This window comes from Vulpes lagopus, chromosome 15 (genome assembly GCF_018345385.1).
Source record: "Vulpes lagopus strain Blue_001 chromosome 15, ASM1834538v1, whole genome shotgun sequence".
In the NCBI taxonomy this organism is placed as follows: domain Eukaryota; kingdom Metazoa; phylum Chordata; class Mammalia; order Carnivora; family Canidae; genus Vulpes; species Vulpes lagopus.
The window spans coordinates 9,283,033-9,304,758 of NC_054838.1; the positions used below are offsets into that span (position 1 = coordinate 9,283,033).

The 21,726-nt window shown below is 37.2% G+C and overlaps 1 protein-coding gene across 1 annotated transcript; it reads left to right on the forward strand.

The window, feature by feature from the left end:
- The first annotated feature begins 2,360 nt into the window (after positions 1 to 2,360).
- TPH1 (tryptophan hydroxylase 1) lies at positions 2,361 to 21,448 on the forward strand. The gene is made up of 10 exons (XM_041730584.1): positions 2,361 to 2,477; positions 6,987 to 7,170; positions 9,294 to 9,394; positions 12,351 to 12,418; positions 12,563 to 12,759; positions 15,773 to 15,908; positions 16,647 to 16,773; positions 18,209 to 18,304; positions 19,313 to 19,446; positions 21,145 to 21,448. The coding sequence occupies exons 1-10, from the start codon at positions 2,361 to 2,363 to the stop codon at positions 21,317 to 21,319; spliced, it is 1,335 nt and encodes a 444-aa protein (XP_041586518.1). The 3' UTR covers positions 21,320 to 21,448.
- Positions 21,449 to 21,726: the final 278 nt, after the last annotated feature.

Genomic DNA, 21,726 nt, shown 5'->3' on the forward strand with positions numbered 1-21,726 from the left:
CACCCCTAGTTCGTTTCCCAGGGTTAGGAGTCTTTATGTTCTGTCTCCCTTCCTGATATTTCCCAACATTTCTTTTCCCTTCCTTTATATTCCCTTTCACTATTATTTATATTCCCCAAATGAATGAGAACATACACTGTTTGTCCTTCTCCGATTGACTTATTTCACTCAGCATAATACCCTCCAGTTCCATCCACGTTGAAGCAAATGGTGGGTATTTGTCGTTTCTAATGGCTGAGGAATATTCCATTGTATACATAAACCACATCTTCTTTATCCATTCATCTTTCGATGGACACCGAGGCTCCACAATAGCCAAACTGTGGAAGGAGCCTCGGTGTCCATCGAAAAATTGTCTTGTTTTTAAATCTTTACTGCCTTAACGCTGTTACTTTATTCACATGAATGTGCTTGGGTTGAAATTTCATTTATTTTACCATTATTAAAGTCAGGTCACAGAAAAATCCAGATTGTTATTAAGCTTACTCAGTCTTTTGGTTTTATAGTATTTGGCATAAAGATTGTTTTAGCTACAGAGAATTAATTGACACAATTAAAAACATTTAAGCAGTTTTGATTTTAAACTCAGTGAATCAATAAGTATTGGTTAAACTTTGAATTATAGCTCTGTCTTTTCTTGATGCCCTAAATAGCTTCGTTTCTTCTGTGGGGGAAAACATCAGAATACTAAGTCACATTATGTGTTTTAAAATGTGTGAGAGGGGCGCCTGGGTGGCTCAGCTGGTTAAGCATCAGACTCTTGATTTCAGCTTAAGTCATGATCTCAGGGTTGTGGGATTGAGCCCCTTATTGAGCTCCATGCTGGGCGTGGAGCCTGCTTAAGATTCTCTCTTGCCCTCTCTTAAACAAACAAACAAACAAACAAACAAACAAAAAACAAAAGTGTGTGAGATAGTTTTGGATGTTGTGAGTTCCAGTGAATCGTTCTGGTAACTTTGTTATATTAGAAAGGTTAAGTAACATACCCAAGGTCATATACTAATAAATATCAGACCAATAAACAGATATGTCTGACTTCACATTCCAAATATTTCCATACACTGTTTAGTAATATAAATAGGTGCTTGAGAAGATGCCAAGGTAGATGTCTAGTTCATCTTCTGAGAAGACAGCTTTCAACTAAATGCCAGGAATTTTATTCTACCTGTGGTGTTTCTGCACATAACCAAATACTCACTGAAACAGAACTATAGCTACACCAGTGACCATTGCTATGAATGGGAGGTTTATGGTATGGCAATCTTGAACACTGAGGGGAATGGACTTAGGGAGGCCTGGGAAGGCTTCCGTGAGTCAGTGAAGTTTGAGTTGTGGGGGATTGGACCCAGTTTATCTGGCTTCAAGCCCAGAGCAGCATATTATTCCTGTTCTGGGTGGGACTGCTTCAGGCTTGGAGCAGTTAGTACAAGCAGATGAAAGACAGTGGAATTGGTTATATCAACTTAAGTTGTTAAGGATTAATTCCGCTGGAACTCCAACATGAAACTAGGCAATTAGGAAAATTAATAATGAAAAGAAAACCAGTAAGAATAAATCCTCAAAATGCTGTTTTCATTTTTAAATCCAGATCTTATTTCTCAAGCGTATTTTCTCTGTTGAAAGTTATATCCCACTTTCATCCCTCACAATATCCTTACCTCCCCCAACACGCACACACCAGAGTTGGATCCATAATCATATAACTCTTGTAGGCTAATGTTTAAAAGGCTTATTGGCCTTCCAGAGTCCACTGCCTGGAGGATTCCAAGTCAGAGAAGAAAGAAGATATTTATATGGAGCCAGAATTCTAGTGGCTAGCCATTATCCTTGTGGTCCCCATGTGTCCAGTGCTGCCCAGGCTCTTGAATTTATGAAAGGAATAGAAGGTCTTGTTCTGAAGCGGTTTGATGCCTTGTTGAAAGACAAGACATGCATGAATAAAACATTCAAGACCCAGTATAATAAAGTGATGAAAGTGTAGGGGGAAAGTAAGCTTTTATAGAGGAAGAGTGCTCAGTTCAGGCCACAGTAGGAAGACTGCAAGAAGCCAGTGGGCATGACTCACACCCTGCAGGAATTGAATTAGGAAAAAAAGAAAAAGGAAACCAGTAACATGCATTGTATGCCTATTATAGTCTAGGGTTGATAGGCAATGTTTTATCTTATGTTGGTCTCATTACAGTCTTGCAAAGCATATCTACAAATCCACATCTCACAGGTGAGGAAATTAGAACTCTGAGAGTGTTATCAAATATTGTCTTAGGTTTCAAATATTATCAAATATAGTCTATATTGCACAACTTCTTTTTTAGACCTCTCTATTTTCATTCTTTGTTTTAGAGAACGACACCAAATTCATCATGATTGAAGACAATAAGGAAAACAAAGATAATTCCTTAGAAAGAGGAAGAGCGACTCTCATTTTTTCCTTGAAGAATGAAATTGGTGGACTTATAAAAGCACTAAAAATCTTCCAGGTAAGCAGTCTGCATATTTTTGCATAACACTCTTCTAAAATGAGTCTCTAAAATGATATTTAAAATGTGAATTATTGTAAATTCTTCAGAGATGCGTGGCAGAAATTTCTTAAGCACTTTAGTTTCTAAAATATTGCTTGATTCTAACAAATGGACAAGAGATACAAGCCATTTACAGAAGAGAAGATACAAATAGCTAATAAAGAAATAGGGAAAGAAAGATTCACTTCGTGGATTTCAGAAAAGCCAATTTTAATTAAATAGAATATTAAAAATTTAATATTATTTAATGGCATTAATCATATATTTAATCATATTTTTAAGATATCAAAATAATAAAGATTCTACAATTATACTGTTCCCTACTGTCAAAGCTTCAGTGCATTTGGGACTTAAATACACCTTAGGTGTGAGGATAAATTGGTATAATAGGGAAGGAAGCAATAAGTATTAGTAGCCTTAAAATGTTCACATATTTTGACCCAGTAATTCCATTTCCATAAATCCATCTTTTAACTTTTTTTCTTGAGAGAGTGGTGCATGCATGCTGAGTGTGTGTGTGTGGGAGAGGTAGAGGGAGAGGGAGAGAGAGAATCTCAAGCAGGCTCCCCACCTAGTGTGGAACCCATTGGTGGGGGGCGGGAGGTAGGATGGGAGGAAGGTGGGGGAAGCCTCAATTTCATGACTCTGAGACCATGACCTGAGTTGAAATTAAGAAATCAGACACTGACTGGATGGAGCCACCCAGGCACCCCTTCATAGCTCCTCATTTTTGTCTAATTTATTTTGTTAATCTTAGGACAAAGGGTTGAGTTAATCATACACATCAAATTATGTGTAGGCTTATCATCATCAATTCATACAGCCTCCTCCTGTTTTATTTCATTATTCTATTCAATCTCCATTTCTCTCTTCTGATAGCTGCTCTGATATGTTTGATCTGTACATGGAATTATTTTTATGTGTACTTTAGAATATGTAGAGTTTTTGTGTATGCATGTATTAGCAAATTATGTAATTTTTATTGTAGGATATCCTTTTTATTTTATTTTTATTTTATTTTTTTATTTTTTATTTTTTTAATTATTATTTTTTTTTACTCAGCACTATGTTTTTAAGACCTACCCATAGAGCTCTGTATCCATCTCGTTTTACTTACCCTCAGCCTTCAGGAGGCAACTATTTCCAACTCTTTTAACTATATTTTCTAGATTTTACTTACATGTTTTTTTGTTTGTTTTGAAGATTTAAAGTAATGTCTACACTGAAGGTGGGGCTCAAACTGACAGCCTCGAGATCAAGAGTCCCATGCTTTACCAACTGAGCCAGTCAGGTGCCCCTACTTCTATGTTTACAAACAATATGCTTTTTATGCTATTTCATGATTTTTTGGCTTATGGATATTAGCTATTACCTAATGATTTCCTATAATGGAAGTAAAGACTTAGCTTTTTTGACACAGCTCCCTTTCCAGTGGCCCTCTCAACTTCCCTTCCTCCCATCTTCCCAATGTAGTTAGGTCCTAGATTTTGGCTATGCCAGTCTTTAGTGTGTTCATTCTTCAGATTATATATATCTTACTCAAAGAAGATCCATGTTAGCCATTATTCTGACTTCCTTTTTGGTAAATAGGATTACAATTTAGGGTTTAAAAGCATGGGCTATAGAGCAGGACAGCTTGAGTTTGAATTCCAGCTCTGATACCTTTTAGCTATGTGTCTTTGGGCAAACTGCTTAACTTCTCTGTGGCTGTTTCTGTAATTGAAATACATGATAGGAAATGTCTCACTCATTACTTCTACTTTGTGTAAATTTTCCCGGATCTTCTTGACTAAATTTTTCTTCCAGATGGAATTTTAAATTATTTAGTTACATTTCCTCACCAAATTCCATCAAGATTTTGATTTTGATAGTATTCAACTTAGAGTAGTTGAGGAAAAATTGACATTTTACATCTTTGTCTCCAAAAACATAATTTAGCTTTATATTTGTTCAAGTCTTCATTCAGAAAACATTTATGAATGCATTCTTATTGTAAATATTAACAAGAAATAGATTAAACTCTACTTTTAAAAAAGTTTTAATTTTAGTTCAAATATAGTTAATGTACAGTGTGATATGAGTTTCAGGTACAATATACTGATTCAACACTTTCATATATCACTCAGTGCTCATCACAACAAACGCACTCCGAATCCCCTTCATATATTTCACTCATCCCCCTGGCCCACTTCCCCTCTGTAGTTAAGAGTGTGTTTCTTGGTTTGTTTCTTTTTTTCCCCTTTGATTGCTTGTTTTATTTCTCAAATTCCACATGAGTGAGATCATATGGTATTTATCTTCCTCTGACTTATTTTGCTTAGCCTTATACTCTCTAGTTCTATCCATGTCAGTGCAAATGGCAGGATTTCATTATTTTTCTATGGCTGAATAATATTCTATTATAGGTAAATACCACATTTTCTCTATCCATTCATCTATAAATGGAAACTTGGGCTACTTCCATAGTTTGGCTGTTATAAACAATGCTGCAGTAAGCATAGGGGTGTATGTAACCCTCTGAATTAGTGTTTTTATATCTTTTGTGTAAATACCTAGTAGTGTAATTGCTGGATTTTAGGGTAGTTCAATTTTTAACTTTTTGAGCAACCTCCATGCTGTTTTTCAGGGTGGCTGAACCAGTCTGCATTTTCACCAGCAATGCAAGGTTTCTTTTTCCCTCCACATCCTCTCCAACACTTGTTGTTTCTTGTGTTTTTGATATTAGCCATTCTGATAACTGTGAGGTGATATCTCATTGTGGTTTTGATTTCCATTTCTCTGATGATGAGTGATGTTGAATATCTTTTCATGTGTGTGTTGGCCATCTGGATGTCTTCTTTGGAGAAATGTCTGTTCATGTCTTCTGCCTATTTTAAAATTTGAATTATTTTATTTTTGGGGTGTTAAGTTCTATCAATTCTTTATATATTTTGGATACTTACTCTGTATCAGATATGTCATTTGCAAATATCTTCTTCCATTCAGTAGGTTGCCTTTTAGTTTTTTGGTTGTTTGCCGTGCAGAAGAAGCTCTTTATTTTGATGTAGTCCCAATAGTTTATTTTTGCTTTTGTTTCCCTTGCCTCAGGAGATGTAGCTAGAAAAATATGTCAGAAACTCTCTTTTACTTCTGATCAACTCTGGTATGTTTTGTAACTGGCTTTCTTCTGTTGATTCCATGATAAAATCTATGTTCCAGGATAAATCCTGCTTATTCCAATTTCCCAACATTTTAAATACTCTTTTTTTCCTGTTGGTTCATGTTCCTAATAATTCTTACTTATCTTTACCTTTGCATTTACAGCTCCGTCTGTTTGGAATCCTCCTTCTTCCCTTCTATCTGCCTACTCTATCTATTCTTTAAGAGTCATCTCAGTTCCTGTCTGCTGCATGGAAATGTCTACTTTCTCTAGCCCATAATGCTTTTTCCCAGAATATCTACTACATCTAAATACTTACTACTTGTATTTTCTCTTAGCCTTACATGTGTTAGCCAACTAGATTATAAGCTCCTTGAATGTCTTGCTTTTCATTTGTATGCTTCACAGCTCTTACCTGGCTACATAGGTATTCACCAAGTTAATTCAAATTGAACTTGTTAGTGTTGAAAATCAGCTATTCTAACCTTATTTTTTTTAAGATATTGGGTAATTTGTTCTTGTGTTTCATTATTATGCCACTGGTGCTGGTCCTCAGCTATCCAAATTGGTAAGAGAAGATATCCTCCTCCCACAGGTTTGCACATATGGCACCCAGCTTGGGCTGGCATGGGAAGAGAGCAGAAGAAGCAATCTGCTTCAGCTGGTTACTAAGTTTGTAGCTTAAGAGATTTGAGGTATTAAATACTCTGTTCAAGCTGTTCATCTAATTTTATTAAATGCATATTCGCAAAGGAAACTTTCCTTTCTAAAGGGCTGACATTAATATCACTTTTTAAAAAAGACGTTATTTATTTATTCATGGGAGGCACACAGAGAGAGAGGCAGAGACATAGGCAGAGGGAAAAGCAGGCTCCCTGTGGGGAGCCGGATGTGGGACCCGATCCCAGGACCCCAGGATCATGACCTGAGCCAAAGGCAGACACTCAACCACTGAGCCACCCAGGTGCTCCTAATATCACTTTTTGAAAACACTTTTATTTATAAGAATTTTTGAAAGGTTCTTTTTACCTAGGAAATTTGGTATATTGATTTGAGGCCATTCATTTCTGGCAATTTGAGAGACTTCTAGTGGGTGTCATTTTATTAGTTTCTGGAGGGTGTGATAAATTTTTCAAAGTTTTTTGAGCAGTACTTAATATTTATGGGGAATTATTTTGCTGTTGATAGCACTAAAAACAGCCTTCTTCTATTTTGACTATCACCACAAGCATAGAATTGATTTTTTAGTGGTAATGAAAGTAATGAGCTCAGAGACTATTACCTTTTCTGAAGTTTTCCTATGTATTTTTACTCTCTGCTTTACACAGGAGAAGCATGTGAACCTATTACATATTGAGTCCCGAAAATCAAAGAGAAGAAGCTCAGAATTTGAGATTTTTGTTGACTGTGATATCAACAGAGAACAATTGAATGATATTTTTCATCTGTTGAAGTCCCACACTAACGTTCTCTCTGTGAATCCACCAGATAATTTTACTGCGAAGGAAGATGGTAAGTTTGAAAAGTGAAAATCCCACTCAGAAGATTAAGTACATAATGTATGTCCAATATTATATTTATCTTGAAGGCACAGAAATAAAAATAAAACACTGTCTCTTCAAATTGGTTACAGCCTGATAGTGAAGGGAGCACAAAATGTAATTGCTCAAAATACTATAGAACAATTATAAAGTAACATTTTATCAAGTGTGAGATAAGTGGAAGGGAAACCTTGGGTCTAAGAATTCAGAATGGTTAGAAATTACGTTTTCTCAGTTTCCAAATCATCAAGCATTTCTTAATTTCACAAACCTTCAATTTACAATCCCTGCGTACTTAAAAATTACCGCAAGGCTTAACATCTGGCAGATATTAAATGAATATTCAAATTGTTGAGAATATTGACAGTTGCTGACAACTATGATGTAAATAAATACACTCTTTACACAGTCCTCCCTGTCCCCACTCCCACTAAAAGCAAGTGAAAAGCAACAAAGCCTCCTAAGGTTTCAGATGGGTAAGATCTTCTGTTGTGAAAAAAATCCTTGTCATTTACTTGGCACAAAAGATAAAAGGATAATTCAAACACATTTTACATATGGTATGGAACATGCACAATATTGGGGTGTAATCAGGGCTGGTACACATCTGTTATGTATTTGTGTGGCTGTGTAAGTTATTAAAATACTAATATGCTTCCATTTCTGAGTGGCAGATAGCTGCTTCCCCGAGTCCCTTGAGCGTCCCACCATGCCTGAAACCCATTTGCTCCAGATGCTACTCTAGGAGTCCCAGGCCCACCACAACCAAAGGGTTAATATCTGGTGGAGCAGGAGCTCAGGATGCTGCTTTTGAGTGATTGGTGCCTCTGTGGTATTTGTGGTTAAATCTCTTGACTATCACTTTTGGATATGTTAAAAAGAATATGAGAGCTAGAACAAGAAGGATTGAGTTCTAGTCCTCTCTCTTCCAGTAGAGATGAATTGCCTTGGATAAATTACTTTACCTCTCTGAGCTTTGGTTACCCCATCTATAAAATGAAGAGTTTTTTTAGGGGCTAAATGGTTCAGTTGATATTTAGGGAACACCAACTTGTGTCAGTTATTTCTACTAAGAAACAGAGATACAAATATATACATACATACATATATATATGTGTGTGTGTATATAATATATAATATAATATAATATAATATAATATAATATAATATAATATATATATATAGTCCCTCCCTTAGAGTCCTTTCCATTCTTTCCTGTAACACAGGTATAAGCTGATATGTGTTAGAGAATCAGAAACACAGTGTCATAGGATCCCAGAGGACAGAGAATTAGCTCTACCTGCAGGGTCAGGGAAGGTCTTGTAGGAGGAGAAGGATATTCTCAGGAAAATTAGAAGGATGGGGTGGAGCAGGAAGTGGGAGTAGGATATAAGTATTCTAGGCAGGAGAACAACATGTGCAAAACCCCAGAGTTACAAGAGGGCTGCATGTCTGAGAGGAGGTGAGAGATCAAATTGGCAAAGACAAAATGATTTCTTTTTTTTTTAAATTTTTATTTATTTATGATAGTCACAGAGAGAGAGAGAGAGAGAGAGAGGCAGAGACACAGGCAGAGGGAGAAGCAGGCTCCATGCACCAGGAGCCCGACATGGGATTCGATCCCAGGTCTCCAAGATCGCACCCTGGGCCAAAGGCAGGCGCCAAACCGCTGCGCCACCCAGGGATCCCCAACAAAATGATTTCTAAGATCATTTGCATCAACAAAAAGAAATGTTGAAAGTCCTTATTATAGTTGCACCTTGGTGTGCAAAGTTGTATACCTTACTCTGTTTTTTTTTAAAGATAGTTAAATATGTAGCTTACAAATTTTTTTGTACTTAAAATCTATTCCTGAAGTATAGCATTTCTTCAACACTAAGGAAATCAAGGCTCAAAAATTTTTTGAACTCAAAAATTTTGAATGAAATTTACTTATTAGAAATAGAGCAATTTATTTGTATAAATTTTGCCTCAAAGTACAAGCTAAAATTAAAAATTTCATCCAGATGTATTTATGAATTTCTTAATTTCTTTTTCCTTATTGCCTTCCTTTAAGATCATCTCTTCAACTGTTAGTGGTTTTGTATTTTGCAGGTATGGAAACTGTTCCTTGGTTTCCAATGAAGATTTCTGACCTGGACCATTGTGCCAACAGAGTTCTGATGTATGGATCTGAACTGGATGCAGATCATCCTGTAAATATTTTTAATAAATATTTTCATGAAAATAATTTAAAGCAAACTAAAAATTAAGACAAATTATTTTCTTTTTTGGAGAATGCACTTATTCTAGACTAAACAGGATCTTGTTTTAATCTGGATTTCAGGAAGTCTCCATAGTCCTGGGGAATCCAGACTAACTGCCTGAAGCGCAGCTAACTTCACTTACTCTGAAACACCTGTCCTATGTCTGTCATTCCTATTAATAAGAGCTATTCCAAGAATTATGCTAAAATCAAGACAGTATCTGCAGCAATTTTTGTTAAAGTGGGTATAGATTATTAGAAACGAGGGTAAGCATAAGAAGGAGAAACACTACCCACGCTGTCCAGCATGACTAGTTTATTAGGTAGTTGAAATAGGATGTTGGATCCTTGGAAAATTATATGGGACACAGTATAGGCATGAGTTGGAGAATCAGTAAGCCCAGAGCATTAAGGTTGCTTGTGGAGTCTTAGGGCCCTGGGAGGGTGGAGAAAGAGTGCAATTTTGGAGTCATATGCACCAGGACTTTGATCTGCCACTTAGTAGCTCTGTTCATTGCCTGTGTATCTTCTTAGACAGCCCTCAGCTAATGCACCCACATTTTTCTATAATATCTTAGTGAGCAATTTATTAATTCCAATTGCACTTGCTCTCATGGTATTTGCAGTCTAGTTGGAAAGATAAAGCACACATCTGTAAATAAACATGAGATTAAATTGTGAAAAGTGCTAAGTAGCATGAACAAATTGCTTTGAGAGGCACACAAGAAGGCAAACACTTCTAGTTGAAGAGATCAGAGAAAGGCAACATTTTAACTAGGCCTGAAAGGAGTTTGGCAGGAAAGAGATGGTGAGGAAGGATAGTTCATTGCAACAGGAGCAAAGGTTCAAAGGCAAGAAAATCTGGAGCATGGTTATGGAGAGGTAACTAAATATTTCTGCTCTACTACCAAGTGCTACTGATTTTTACCTCCTAAGTATTGCTTAAATTTGTTCTTTATTTATTCCTATTACCACACCTTTAATTCACTCCCCAGCCTCCAGTTTAACACCTCCAACCCATCCTCTTCATAGTCCCTAGAAGGATCTAAAACCTTAGTATGGTCATTATCCCTTTTCTGCCTAAAGCTCACCAATGATACCTCGGTACCTATCTAAGAAAATTGAAAACATATATTCATGTAAAAACTTCTATACAGATGTTCATAGCAGCTTTATTCATAATAACAAAAAGCGGACACAACCTAGACATCCATCTATTGATTAATAGATAAAGTGTGATATGTCGATAAAATGGAATATTATGATCAAAAAAATGTGAAATATTGATACGTGCATTCTACAACGTGGATGAACCTTGAAAACTGATTGTAAGAGAAGCTGGTTACAAAAGGGCATGTGTGTTATATGATTCCTTTTATACAAAATATCCAGAATACACGAATTCATAGAAACAGAAAGTAGATTAGTGGTTATTGGGGGCTGGAGATGAAGGGAAATGGGGAGAATCCATGAATGAGTATGGTGTTTCTTTTGGGGAGAAACATTTTCTGAAATTATAGTGGAGGTCATTGCATAAGCCCATGAGTATACTAAAAATCACTACACTTGTACGCTTAAAAATTTTAGGGTGTGTGGATTATATCTCAATAAAGCATTTTAAAAATCATCAATGGCTTCCCATTACCCAAAAACTGAAGTCCAAGCTATTTCAGACCTTTATTAGCAGACCTCAAGCCAATTTGCCCCATGCTCCTTGTTCTCTCCAAGCTCCAGCTCACATTTCCTTAGGTACACCACGCTGTCTTTCTTCACCGTCATCAGTACTGTCCTTTCTGTCCTTTCCCACCCAGCTATCCCCACTCCTTTTCTGAGACTTAGCTTGGGAGTCATCATTGGGAAACCTTCCCTGACTCCCCCCAACTGCCCTCTTTCACATACTGTGGATTAAGAGTTTCATTTTTGAGTTCCAGTGGCATCGTGGCATATCTCTAATAAGGCAATTGTCATACTGTTTCATAATAATTGGTTGATGTACACTCCTTGGAGACTCAGATTGTGCTTTTTTTCATATTTGTTTCTCTGGATTTTAGCACAAGGCCAGGTACTTGGTAGGGGTTTGTAAATCCGTGTTAGAGAGATGAGTCTCATTTTCCTCTTTTCAAGCGTCTTCCCTTTCTTTCCTCTATAGCATTATTGGCTGTTTTCTCCTGGGCTTTGCTTTTTGAAGTCTATTTTATCTATTTAAAATTTTTTTTCTAGGTGTAAATTATTTTCTTTTTATTATCATTGTTTGCTTTTATAAATAGGAATATGTTTACAGTTTGTGATAAAATCTAAGGCTAGATTTAGTTGTCATGATTTCATGTTTTATTAATTACTATTTTATTGTTAATTACTATTACAGAGAATATAGCTGAAGATATACTCAAATGATTAAGAAAAAAACCTCACTTGGAAAAGAATTGTGCATTTAAGTAGGATGCTTTTCTTATTCCTTAAATCATTTTACTTTTCTACCCACTATGGGATTTTTGTATCTAGAGTATCTTTATTTCAGTAGCCACAATAGTATAAAGCTTTCATATAACATTGACTTTAAAAATGATCATGAGGGATGCCTGGGTGGCTCAGTGGTTAAGTGTCTGCCTTTGGCTAAAGTCGTGATTCCGGGATCCTGCGATGGAGTCCTGCATCGGGCTCCCCACAGGGAGCTTGCTTCTCCCCCTACCTATGTCTCTGCCTCCCTCTGTGTCTCTTATGAATAAATAAATAGAATATTTTAAAAAAAAAGATCATGAATTTCTAGACAGTACTTGCTTAAAATAGCAATGATGTAGCCCTAAAGGGGTTATATCATAGCTCGAGTAATAATGAACTGTTCCCTAAATATCATTTGTCAAGTATTTTTTAGTATGAATATTTAAAAACTTTTCTTTAATTATCAGGGCTTCAAAGACAATGTCTACCGTAAAAGACGAAAGTATTTTGCAGACTTGGCTATGAACTATAAACAGTAAGTATACTATAAAAATAACTTATTCAGCTTTGAAATAATAGAATAAAAGAATAGAGCAAATTATGCTCCTTTAGTAAATAAAAGGTAAGTGCTGCTGTTTATTGAATGCTAATTTAAAATAACTTCTCTTTGTCTCATTAGTGGAGACCCCATTCCCAAGGTTGAATTCACTGAAGAGGAGATTAAGACCTGGGGAACTGTGTTCCAAGAGCTCAACAAACTTTACCCAACCCATGCCTGCAGAGAGTATCTCAAAAACTTACCTTTGCTTTCTAAATATTGTGGATACCGGGAAGACAACATCCCACAATTGGAAGATGTCTCAAACTTTTTAAAAGGTGACGCACGAGTTAATCTTTTGTTAAGGGGAATGTTAACTCTGTAATCATGATAGAATTTTTCGATGGACACCGAGGCTCCTTCCACAGTTTGGCTATTGTGGAGCCTCGGTGTCCATCGAAAGATGAATGGATAAAGAAGATGTGGTTTATGTATACAATGGAATATTCCTCAGCCATTAGAAACGACAAATACCCACCATTTGCTTCAACGTGGATGGAACTGGAGGGTATTATGCTGAGTGAAATAAGTCAATCGGAGAAGGACAAACAGTGTATGTTCTCATTCATTTGGGGAATATAAATAATAGTGAAAGGGAATATAAAGGAAGGGAAAAGAAATGTTGGGAAATATCAGGAAGGGAGACAGAACATAAAGACTCCTAACCCTGGGAAACGAACTAGGGGTGGTGGAAGGGGAGGAGGGCAGGTGTTGGAGGGGAATGGGTGACGGGCACTGAGGTGGACACTTGACGGGATGAGCACTGGGTGTTTTTCTGTATGTTGGTAAATTGAACACCAATAAAAGTTAATTAAAAAAAATGATAGAATTTTTAATGAAGGAATAAAGTTCAAGTGTAGGGGAGGTCAGAATTTTCCTTACTCTGTTCTGGAGTATTGGACCCAGTATTGGGCATTCCTTTGAAGAGGGGCAGTCATGATCTGGAGCAAATGAATAGGAAAATGAGCAGGATTATAAGGGGCTTGGAAAATGTATTATATAAGTAAAATTTGAAAGACTCGTAGGGTGTTTAACCTGGAGATTTAAGGGACATTATAGCTTTATTTAAATACTAGATGATCATCTTGTGGAATAGGAGCAATACTATGTGACCCTAAGTAAATGATAATTGGATAGAAACTATAAGCTTTTAGCTCAAAATGGAGAAGATCTTGCTAAAAAAAAAAAAAAGCCATTTGAAGATGGAACAGGCTCATGGGATGGTTATTTCTGCATTCCTGGAGGTTTTCATGCAAAAGCTCTACACCCACTTGTCGGGGATGTGGTAGAGGAGATTCAAGCTCTTTGGGGGAAGATTGGAATAAATGGTCTCTGAAGCTCCTTTTCACAGTAAGACTCTGTAATTTTCCCAAGGAAGAATGTGCTAGTAGAAGCATCAACAAAGAGTAAGGACAGTGTTTTTCCTTTTCATTCCTCAGGCTTATTTGGTTCAGGCTTCCTTATTTCTTCTAGCTAGTATAGGAAGTAAAATGAGGAGTGATCTCCAGGGTTTATAATATGTAAGAAAAATAAATATCCCCTTTGATCTCAGCAGACTAGAACCTTAGGAACAAATAGAAGTTATGTTTCTCACTCAAAGGGAGTTTAGTTTATTTCCATCATGATCTGGAATTCCTCTCTTTGAATTTCTTATACAGACCATCATAAAAATCTACATGTCTATTCAACTCTATAATTATTAGTCAGTCTTTATGCACAAAACTAATAAAAAACTAAGCAGGAAAAGGCACTATAGTTTTATAAGGGAAGAACTCATATAAATGGTTCCTATAAAAACTAGATTTAAAAAAGTGATTAAGAATGACAGAGAACCAATGCACATGACCTCACGCACGGGTCTTACAAAGGTGGGCAAGCATATGCTACAGAAGTTATCAAATTAAATTTGCTTGAGATTTGGAGGAAATATTTTGTTGTGGATACAAAGCTGAAAGCTGTTCACTTGGGGGTCTGGAGCGTGAGCTGGCTGCAGAACATGTTGGTAAATGTGTTTCAAGGGAAATTGTCAAAGAGGGAAATCAAACCTAAATGACAGTTCAAACAAAACACCAGTGGGAAGGAGCTCCCTGCACTGTCAAATATGGTGGCCCCTAGACACATGTGGTTGTTTAAAAAATTCACATTATGTTGAGTGAAATAAGTCAATCAGAGAAGGACAATCATCATATGGTTTCACTGATATGGGGAATAAAGAAATAGTGAAAGGGATTATAAGGGAAAGGAGGGAAACTGAGTGAGAAAAATTAGAGAGAGACAAACCATGAAAGACTCCTAACTCTGGGAAAACAAACAAAGGGCTGCAGAAGGGGAGGTTGGTGGGGGGATGGGGTGACTAGGGTGATTGGGTGACGGGTACTAGGAAGGGCACTTGATGCGATGAGCACTAGGTGTTATACTCTATGTTGGCAAATTGAATTTAAATAAAAAAATAAAAAAGTCACATTGATGTAAACCAAAATGTTAGTTTTCTAGCCACACTAGCCACATTTCAAGTGCTTAATAGCCACATGTGGTTAGTGGCTACCCCATTGTAGCCTAGAGAGAATATTTCCATTATTGTGGAGAGTTCTGTTGGACGATGAAGTCTAATCTATCAACGTGGGAGAATCCGAGTACAAAAGCAACTGGGCGGAATTGGAAGAACAGAGGGCGAGGGTTTGAGATGAACAGCAAGAGTGGAGCTTATAGAGGCCCCCTGAGCTGCTGCTGCCCTGCCGGCACGCCTCTTTTACAGAGTGCATGTAGTCTTAGCTGTTGGGGGATAGAAGAGCATCATCCGATTTAGATAGAATAAACTTTGCAAGAGGTAGTACTGGCTTAAAGTGGCATAAATTAGGAAGTGGTTCTGATCTATATTAATAGACCTTGTTAGTTTTTCTTTTTTTTTAAAGGAAGTAAGGTTGCCTAGGAGATATTCTAAACAGTTTGGGGAGACAGCAAGGTATAATATAAGGAGAATTTTATCATCTACTGTGTAATTTTGGGCACATTATTGAGTCTCTGAGCCTCAGTTTTACAGTTGTCACAATGAGAAGAATAAACTAGCTCAAATTGTATACATGAAAGGAGATGTGATATGTAAGGTCTAACTCAATGCCTGACCTATGGTAAGTGCTTAATAATGATTACTTCCCCTTTGTATACACATGATAAATTTAGTTTCCGTGTTCTCCCTCAAACTGTTACTGGGACCCACTGGTGGTATTAAAATGTTGCAGTAAATGGTCTGTTTGGGTGAAGATTTTCTTCATTTTCTCCTTTGGTTTGCAGAGCGCACGGGTTTTTCCATCCGTCCCGTGGCTGGTTACTTATCACCAAGAGATTTCTTATCAGGTTTAGCCTTCCGAGTTTTTCACTGCACACAGTACGTGAGACACAGTTCAGACCCTCTCTATACCCCAGAGCCGTGAGTATTTCTGCTTTAGCATTCATTCATTAAATAGTTATTTGTCATAATGGTACTTCCTTCAGGAGTTTTGTGTGGAGATTAAATGAATGAACATGTGTAAAGCAATTAGAACAGTGCCTGGCACATAATACATGCTCCATGCTCTAGATATATTAGCCATTATCATTACTATTATTATTTTTCTACTTCTTTTTTATTACTATTATTAATTGACAACCTGTTACCTATTAGGTACCAGGTGCTATTCTAAGCATGAGGAGTATAAAAAAATCAGTCAAAAATTTCTGCCTTCATAGAATTTTTATTCTAATGGGGGATAGAGATAATAAACAAACAAGTATATATATATGTATATATATTAAGTATTTATATATATTATATATATATGTAAAGCAGAGAAAGGGGAAAGAGGTGTATGTGAGAAGTGTTTCTGTTTTGAAAAGGGTGATCAGGGAAGGAGTCACTGAGAAAGTGACATTTGAGCAGAGACCTGATTTGGTGGGGGTGTGGGGGAGGATATGTCTATGGATATCTTATGTGTATATGTTTGTGAGTGGCCTTGGTTTTGAACCAAAATAGTTCCTTTACTAAATTGCTAGTGTCTTTTGTGGTCCATTTCCAGAGTAATACCACCTGAATAAAAGTACAATCAGATTTTGGTTTGATTGAATTGTGATCATGTATTTTTATGTGACATAAGCATCACAGGGTGACAAACTTGTACCTCTTTTTCAGAGATACTTGCCATGAACTCTTAGGTCATGTCCCCCTTTTGGCTGAACCTAGTTTTGCTCAATTCTCTCAAGAAATTGGCCTGGCTTCCCTTGGAGCTTCAGAGGAGGCTGTTCAAAAACTGGCAACGGTACAAATCAGAAAATAGCTGTATAGATTAGTAATTCTGATGGGGGGGAGATGTGAGTGTCAGTTTAAAAGTGCATATTCAAGACGATTGCTAGAAAAATTGTCTTTGCTCATATTATTTTAATTTAAATAATTTCAGTAGGATTAAATGAGGGCGTAAAATTTTAAAGTTCATCAAAAGGAGACATGGGCTTTAAGAAAAGGTAGAGTTCAATAATGTTAATTGTTTGTAGATCTTTTTCCAGCAAAAACAATAGGTTCTTTGAAAACGATGCTAGAAATGTTTTTGAGCACTAGATACAAGACATCGTGCTGGAAATACAAAGATGAGTAAGGCCTGGTTCCTGCCTTCAAGGAATTTGTACACAACTTGAGGAAGCAGTCATGTTAAAATGGGGTGAACTCTACAGAAAAGTTCAGGCAGAGTGTTCAGGGAGGGCCGAGAACTGCTTGGGGAAGGTTCCATGAAAGAACATCTGGCCTAGCCCAGAGAAGATGTGTCATGTTTTCATTGGCCAGAAAGGCAGCAACATCTCAGGATGAGGGCACAGAAGGAAAGACAAGGAGGTGCTTGTTGTATCTGGGGAAATGACAAGAAACAAAGTGTGTTAGGGTGGGGGAGATAGTATGAAAAAGGCTAGATGATTAGAACAGTGCTTCTCAAATTATGATTTGGGGACCCCCTGGTGTTTCTGGAACCCTTGTACAGGGTCCTTGAGTGAAAGATCCACTCAGAGTGCAAAGTGGATTTCAATATAAGAGCTAAAGTTCATTGATATGGTTTCAGATCCCACATTGTAGCTGAACTTTAAGAAATTGCCACTTATTGAGTTTTGATGTAGGGTCAAAAAAGAATATCCACAATTACCTGAAAAGGCTATCGCAACACATAGCCTTCTTCCAACTACTTAATCTGTGTGAGGCTGAATTTCTTCATATACTTTAACCAAAACAACATATTGCAATAGATTAAATATAGAAGCAGATATGAGAATCCATCTTGTTTTTCCAGCCAGACATTTGGGAACAACGTAAAACAATACTTCTTTCCTGATCTTTTTTTGATTTGTGTAATATAGTTACTTTGCATTAAATTGTTGTGCTACCATAGCATAAATGATTTTATGGTAACATAATTAGTAAACATATAAATGTTTTCACTTTTGACTTTTACTGTAGTAAATATAGTGGGCTGTAACCCATATCAACAAAAGGTCCTTCGGGTCCTAAGTAATTTTTAAGAGTATATAGGAGTCTTGGGAATAGCAGTTTGAGAAGTGCTAGTTTAGAAGAGGCCAGATTGTAGAAATACTTGGGAACTGGTCTGGGGATCTTGAACTTTATGCCAGGGCACTGTAGGTCAGTGACTCAGAGTTGCACTTTGTTTTAAATTGAGTTATTCAAGATGTGAAAGTAACATTAATGTCCTTTTGCAGTGCTACTTTTTTACTGTGGAGTTTGGTCTCTGTAAGCAAGACGGGCAGTTGCGAGTCTTTGGTGCTGGATTACTTTCTTCTATCAGTGAACTTAAAGTAAGAACCACAAATCTCTCTACGTAGCCATGTTCACTTAATATAATTGATACAACCTGCAAGAATTTTTGTATTTGAACAAGTGCATGCTGTGAGAAATGCTTGGTGAGCAGTAAACATTACTCAAGACAATTTTCTCTATTTCTCAGTTTTATAGAGCTACCGTAATTTTTTTTTTACTTATATGTGGAATTTAATTACTTAATTTTTTTCTTCTTTTCTTAGTATAGTTGACACACTATAGACTATTTATTTATTTATTTATTTATTTATTTATTTCTTAGAGAGAGAGCACCAGCATGGGGAGGGATAGAGGGAGAGGGAGAGAACGAGAATCCCCAAGCCGACTCCCTGCTGAGTGTGGAGCCTGATTCGGGGCTTGACCCCAGGAGCCCAAGATCAGCCGTTTAACTGACTGAGGCACCCAGGTGCCCCAATATACATATCTTTGAAACAAAAAGTATTTTAAAACTTTTGCCTACAAAATCTTGCTGTTCCCTCACCACTTTTAGTGTGCTAGCAAAAACTTCTCCTAAATTCCATGGACTTCTTTGAGAATTATTATTTATCCAATTAAGGAATGAACTTATGTTTGTTGAGTAACAGATGCATGTGAAATACTGTCCATGATACTTCTTGCTTTTAGGGGTCTAAAACTCCTGATGGAGTACCTGATGGTGGGTACAAGTCATGTACAGGAATAGCTAGTGCAGGCTAGGAAGTAGCCATCATAATGCAGGAATATACATAAATAAAGATTGTTGGGTACCTCTTATATGGAAAGTGTGTTAGAACAAAGCCATGGAGATGAATCTTAGTGAATAGCAAGCCATTTGTCTTGCTGGTATATTGTAGGTTAAATAATGCTGTAGGAAATATGTTTGGAATTATAGGTTGGGGCCATTGCATTAATACATTCAGTGGTGTGCTGATTCTGGTGGTTGTGTTTGGGATGCAATCCATGAAATTAGATGGTATTCTTTGATTCACTGGCTCTTTGTCTTCTAGCATTCACTTTCTGGACATGCCAAAGTAAAGCCCTTTGATCCTAAGATTACCTGCAAACAGGAGTGTCTCATCACAACTTTTCAGGATGTCTACTTTGTGTCTGAAAGCTTTGAAGATGCAAAGGAGAAGATGAGGTAAAGCATATCTTTCTCATGACTTAACTTTCCTCTGCAAAAGATAGGTGCAGTAATGGTAACAAATCACAGAAGTAAGCAGCTGGATAATTAGAAGCCTATGAGGTACCTTCTGCCTATAACATATCTCCCTTTCACAACAAATATTTAGAGTATGTTGTTTATGGTCATGTTTGGTGATTGCATATATGAATCAGATACATTGAGAAACTGGTTTCTTCCCATCAGAGTTTATAATCTATTAGGAAAAATAAGCTATATGCAAATTACTACATAATAGCATAGAAAGCCTTAGAGAGATACAGATGCAACTTTGTTCTCCATTTTATTTGGGAGCAATTTATTCCAGATGGGGGAACAGGGAAAACTTAATGGCATCTGAGAAAGCACTTCAAGGATAAATAGGATTTATATATGTTAAGTTTTAGGTTAAGGGACAGCATAAAAAAGGTAAGGGAGGTGGACAACTTTGAGTGTAATGCAATAGAGCTATGCTTTAACTATTTTTAAAAAATATTTTATCTACTTATTTAGAGAGCACATGCAAATGTGGGGAGGGGCAAAGGGAGAGGGAGAGAGAATGTCAAGCAAACTCCACACTGAGCATGGAGCTTGATCTCAGCATCCTGAAATGAGCCAATATCAAGAGTCAGGTGCTCAACCAACTGAGCTACCATGCGCCCTGCTATGCTTTAACTATTAATCAGCTAAGTGTGGTGTTAAGAAAGGAGGACATTGGAGACAAAAACTACTCAGGAGATTTTTGTAATACTTCAGGTGAAAAGAAGAGCCTGGGCCAAGACAGAAGTAGTAAAGGAAAGGACTATAGAAGCAGAATCAACAAAACATTTGATGGAAGAGGTCTGAGGTCACATTGTGAGATCATTGTGGGATAGATGGGGGTTTAAGACATGCTCCTTGTCTTCCAGGGATTTTCTGTTACTTGGGGAGTTAGGCAAGGCACAGAACCAAATAATAATACCAGCAGGGTTTCCTCTGGCCCAGATGACCCCTTTGTGCAGACTTGAAGAAGAGGCTCCCTTCTGGGTAGACCAGGTGGATTGCAAGCTGCTTTTCAGTCCTTTCTCAGGTGTAGTTGTCCTCAGCTGTGTTCCTAGGGGGTCCTGAACACACCTGTTCTCTAAATGGGAGTTTCAAATGCTGACTTGATAAAGAGGGCAGGGCTTGTATGCATGAATAAAGGATAGAAGTTAGGTCATTTGAGAGAAGGCTGGAGAATGACATTCTAAACAGAAAGAATGTCTATGTGCAGAAGGCAGGACTGTTCTGGTCTGTTTCTGGGCATGTGTGCACAGGTGTATAGGTGTATAGGTGTATTTATGTAAATCACGGCTGAGGGGTCTGTCATTAGGTGGTCAAGTGCTGCCATTGTCTACTGATAAAGCTACTGTAGTTGGTCTCCTTACTGTAGCCAATTAAAGTCATCCACAGGATCTTTCCCTAGCAATGCAAGGGGTGGGAGTAATGCATCTAGGACAATTTTAGGTATCCCGCCTGTGTAGGATTCCAGGGGATCTCTGCACATGCTGCATCAGGAAGTAGGTCAGATTGGTTGTGTGAACAGCTAATAAGGATTTGTCTTTCTTCTAGTGTATGAAATAAGTTTGCTGTTGCTCACTCAGTTTTCATCCTCTGCCTCCTAGAAATTGGTTGCCTCTTATTTGTTTTCTTAAATAGAGAATTTACCAAAACAATTAAGCGTCCATTTGGAGTGAAGTATAATCCATATACACGGAGTATTCAGATCTTGAAAGACACCAAGAGCATAACCAGCGCCATGAGTGAGCTGCAGCATGATCTTGATGTTGTCAGTGATGCCCTTGCGAAGGTCAGCAGACAGCCAAGCATCTGATCCTGAGTGACCGTCAGTTCAGAGGCCTGTGGGCCAGCTCCTGCTTTTTTTGAAAATCTGGTTGTGGATGGACAGCAGCCAAACAATATTCTCTGCTCCCATTCTTTAATTAGTTCTTTGGAAATTTGTACTTGGATACTCTATGCCACTACCGATTATCTTTTTGGTAACATCTTTAGTGAAATATGATTTATATATTGTGCAATTCACCAACCACTCATTTTTTTATAGAGAAGTTTTTCTGACGCCATGGATAGATCTAATACCAACTTGATTCTCTTTTCACTAATCCTTCTTGAATAAAATGACCTTTACGATCACTTAAAATTCCTTGATGGGTATTATGGAGCTGACCCATATTGTTATCTAAGATCCTTTTATTTCTAAAGTATCTTACTTATCATTGG

Bases quoted from the DNA above. Each gene is read 5' to 3' on its own strand.
- TPH1 (XM_041730584.1), top strand. From the start codon at position 2,361: ATGATTGAAGACAATAAGGAAAACAAAGATAATTCCTTAGAAAGAGGA. The intron at 2,478-6,986 runs GTAAGCAGTCTG...TGCTTTACACAG, and splicing joins AAGCACTAAAAATCTTCCAG to GAGAAGCATGTGAACCTATT. The intron at 19,447-21,144 runs GTAAAGCATATC...TTTCTTAAATAG, and splicing joins GATGCAAAGGAGAAGATGAG to AGAATTTACCAAAACAATTA.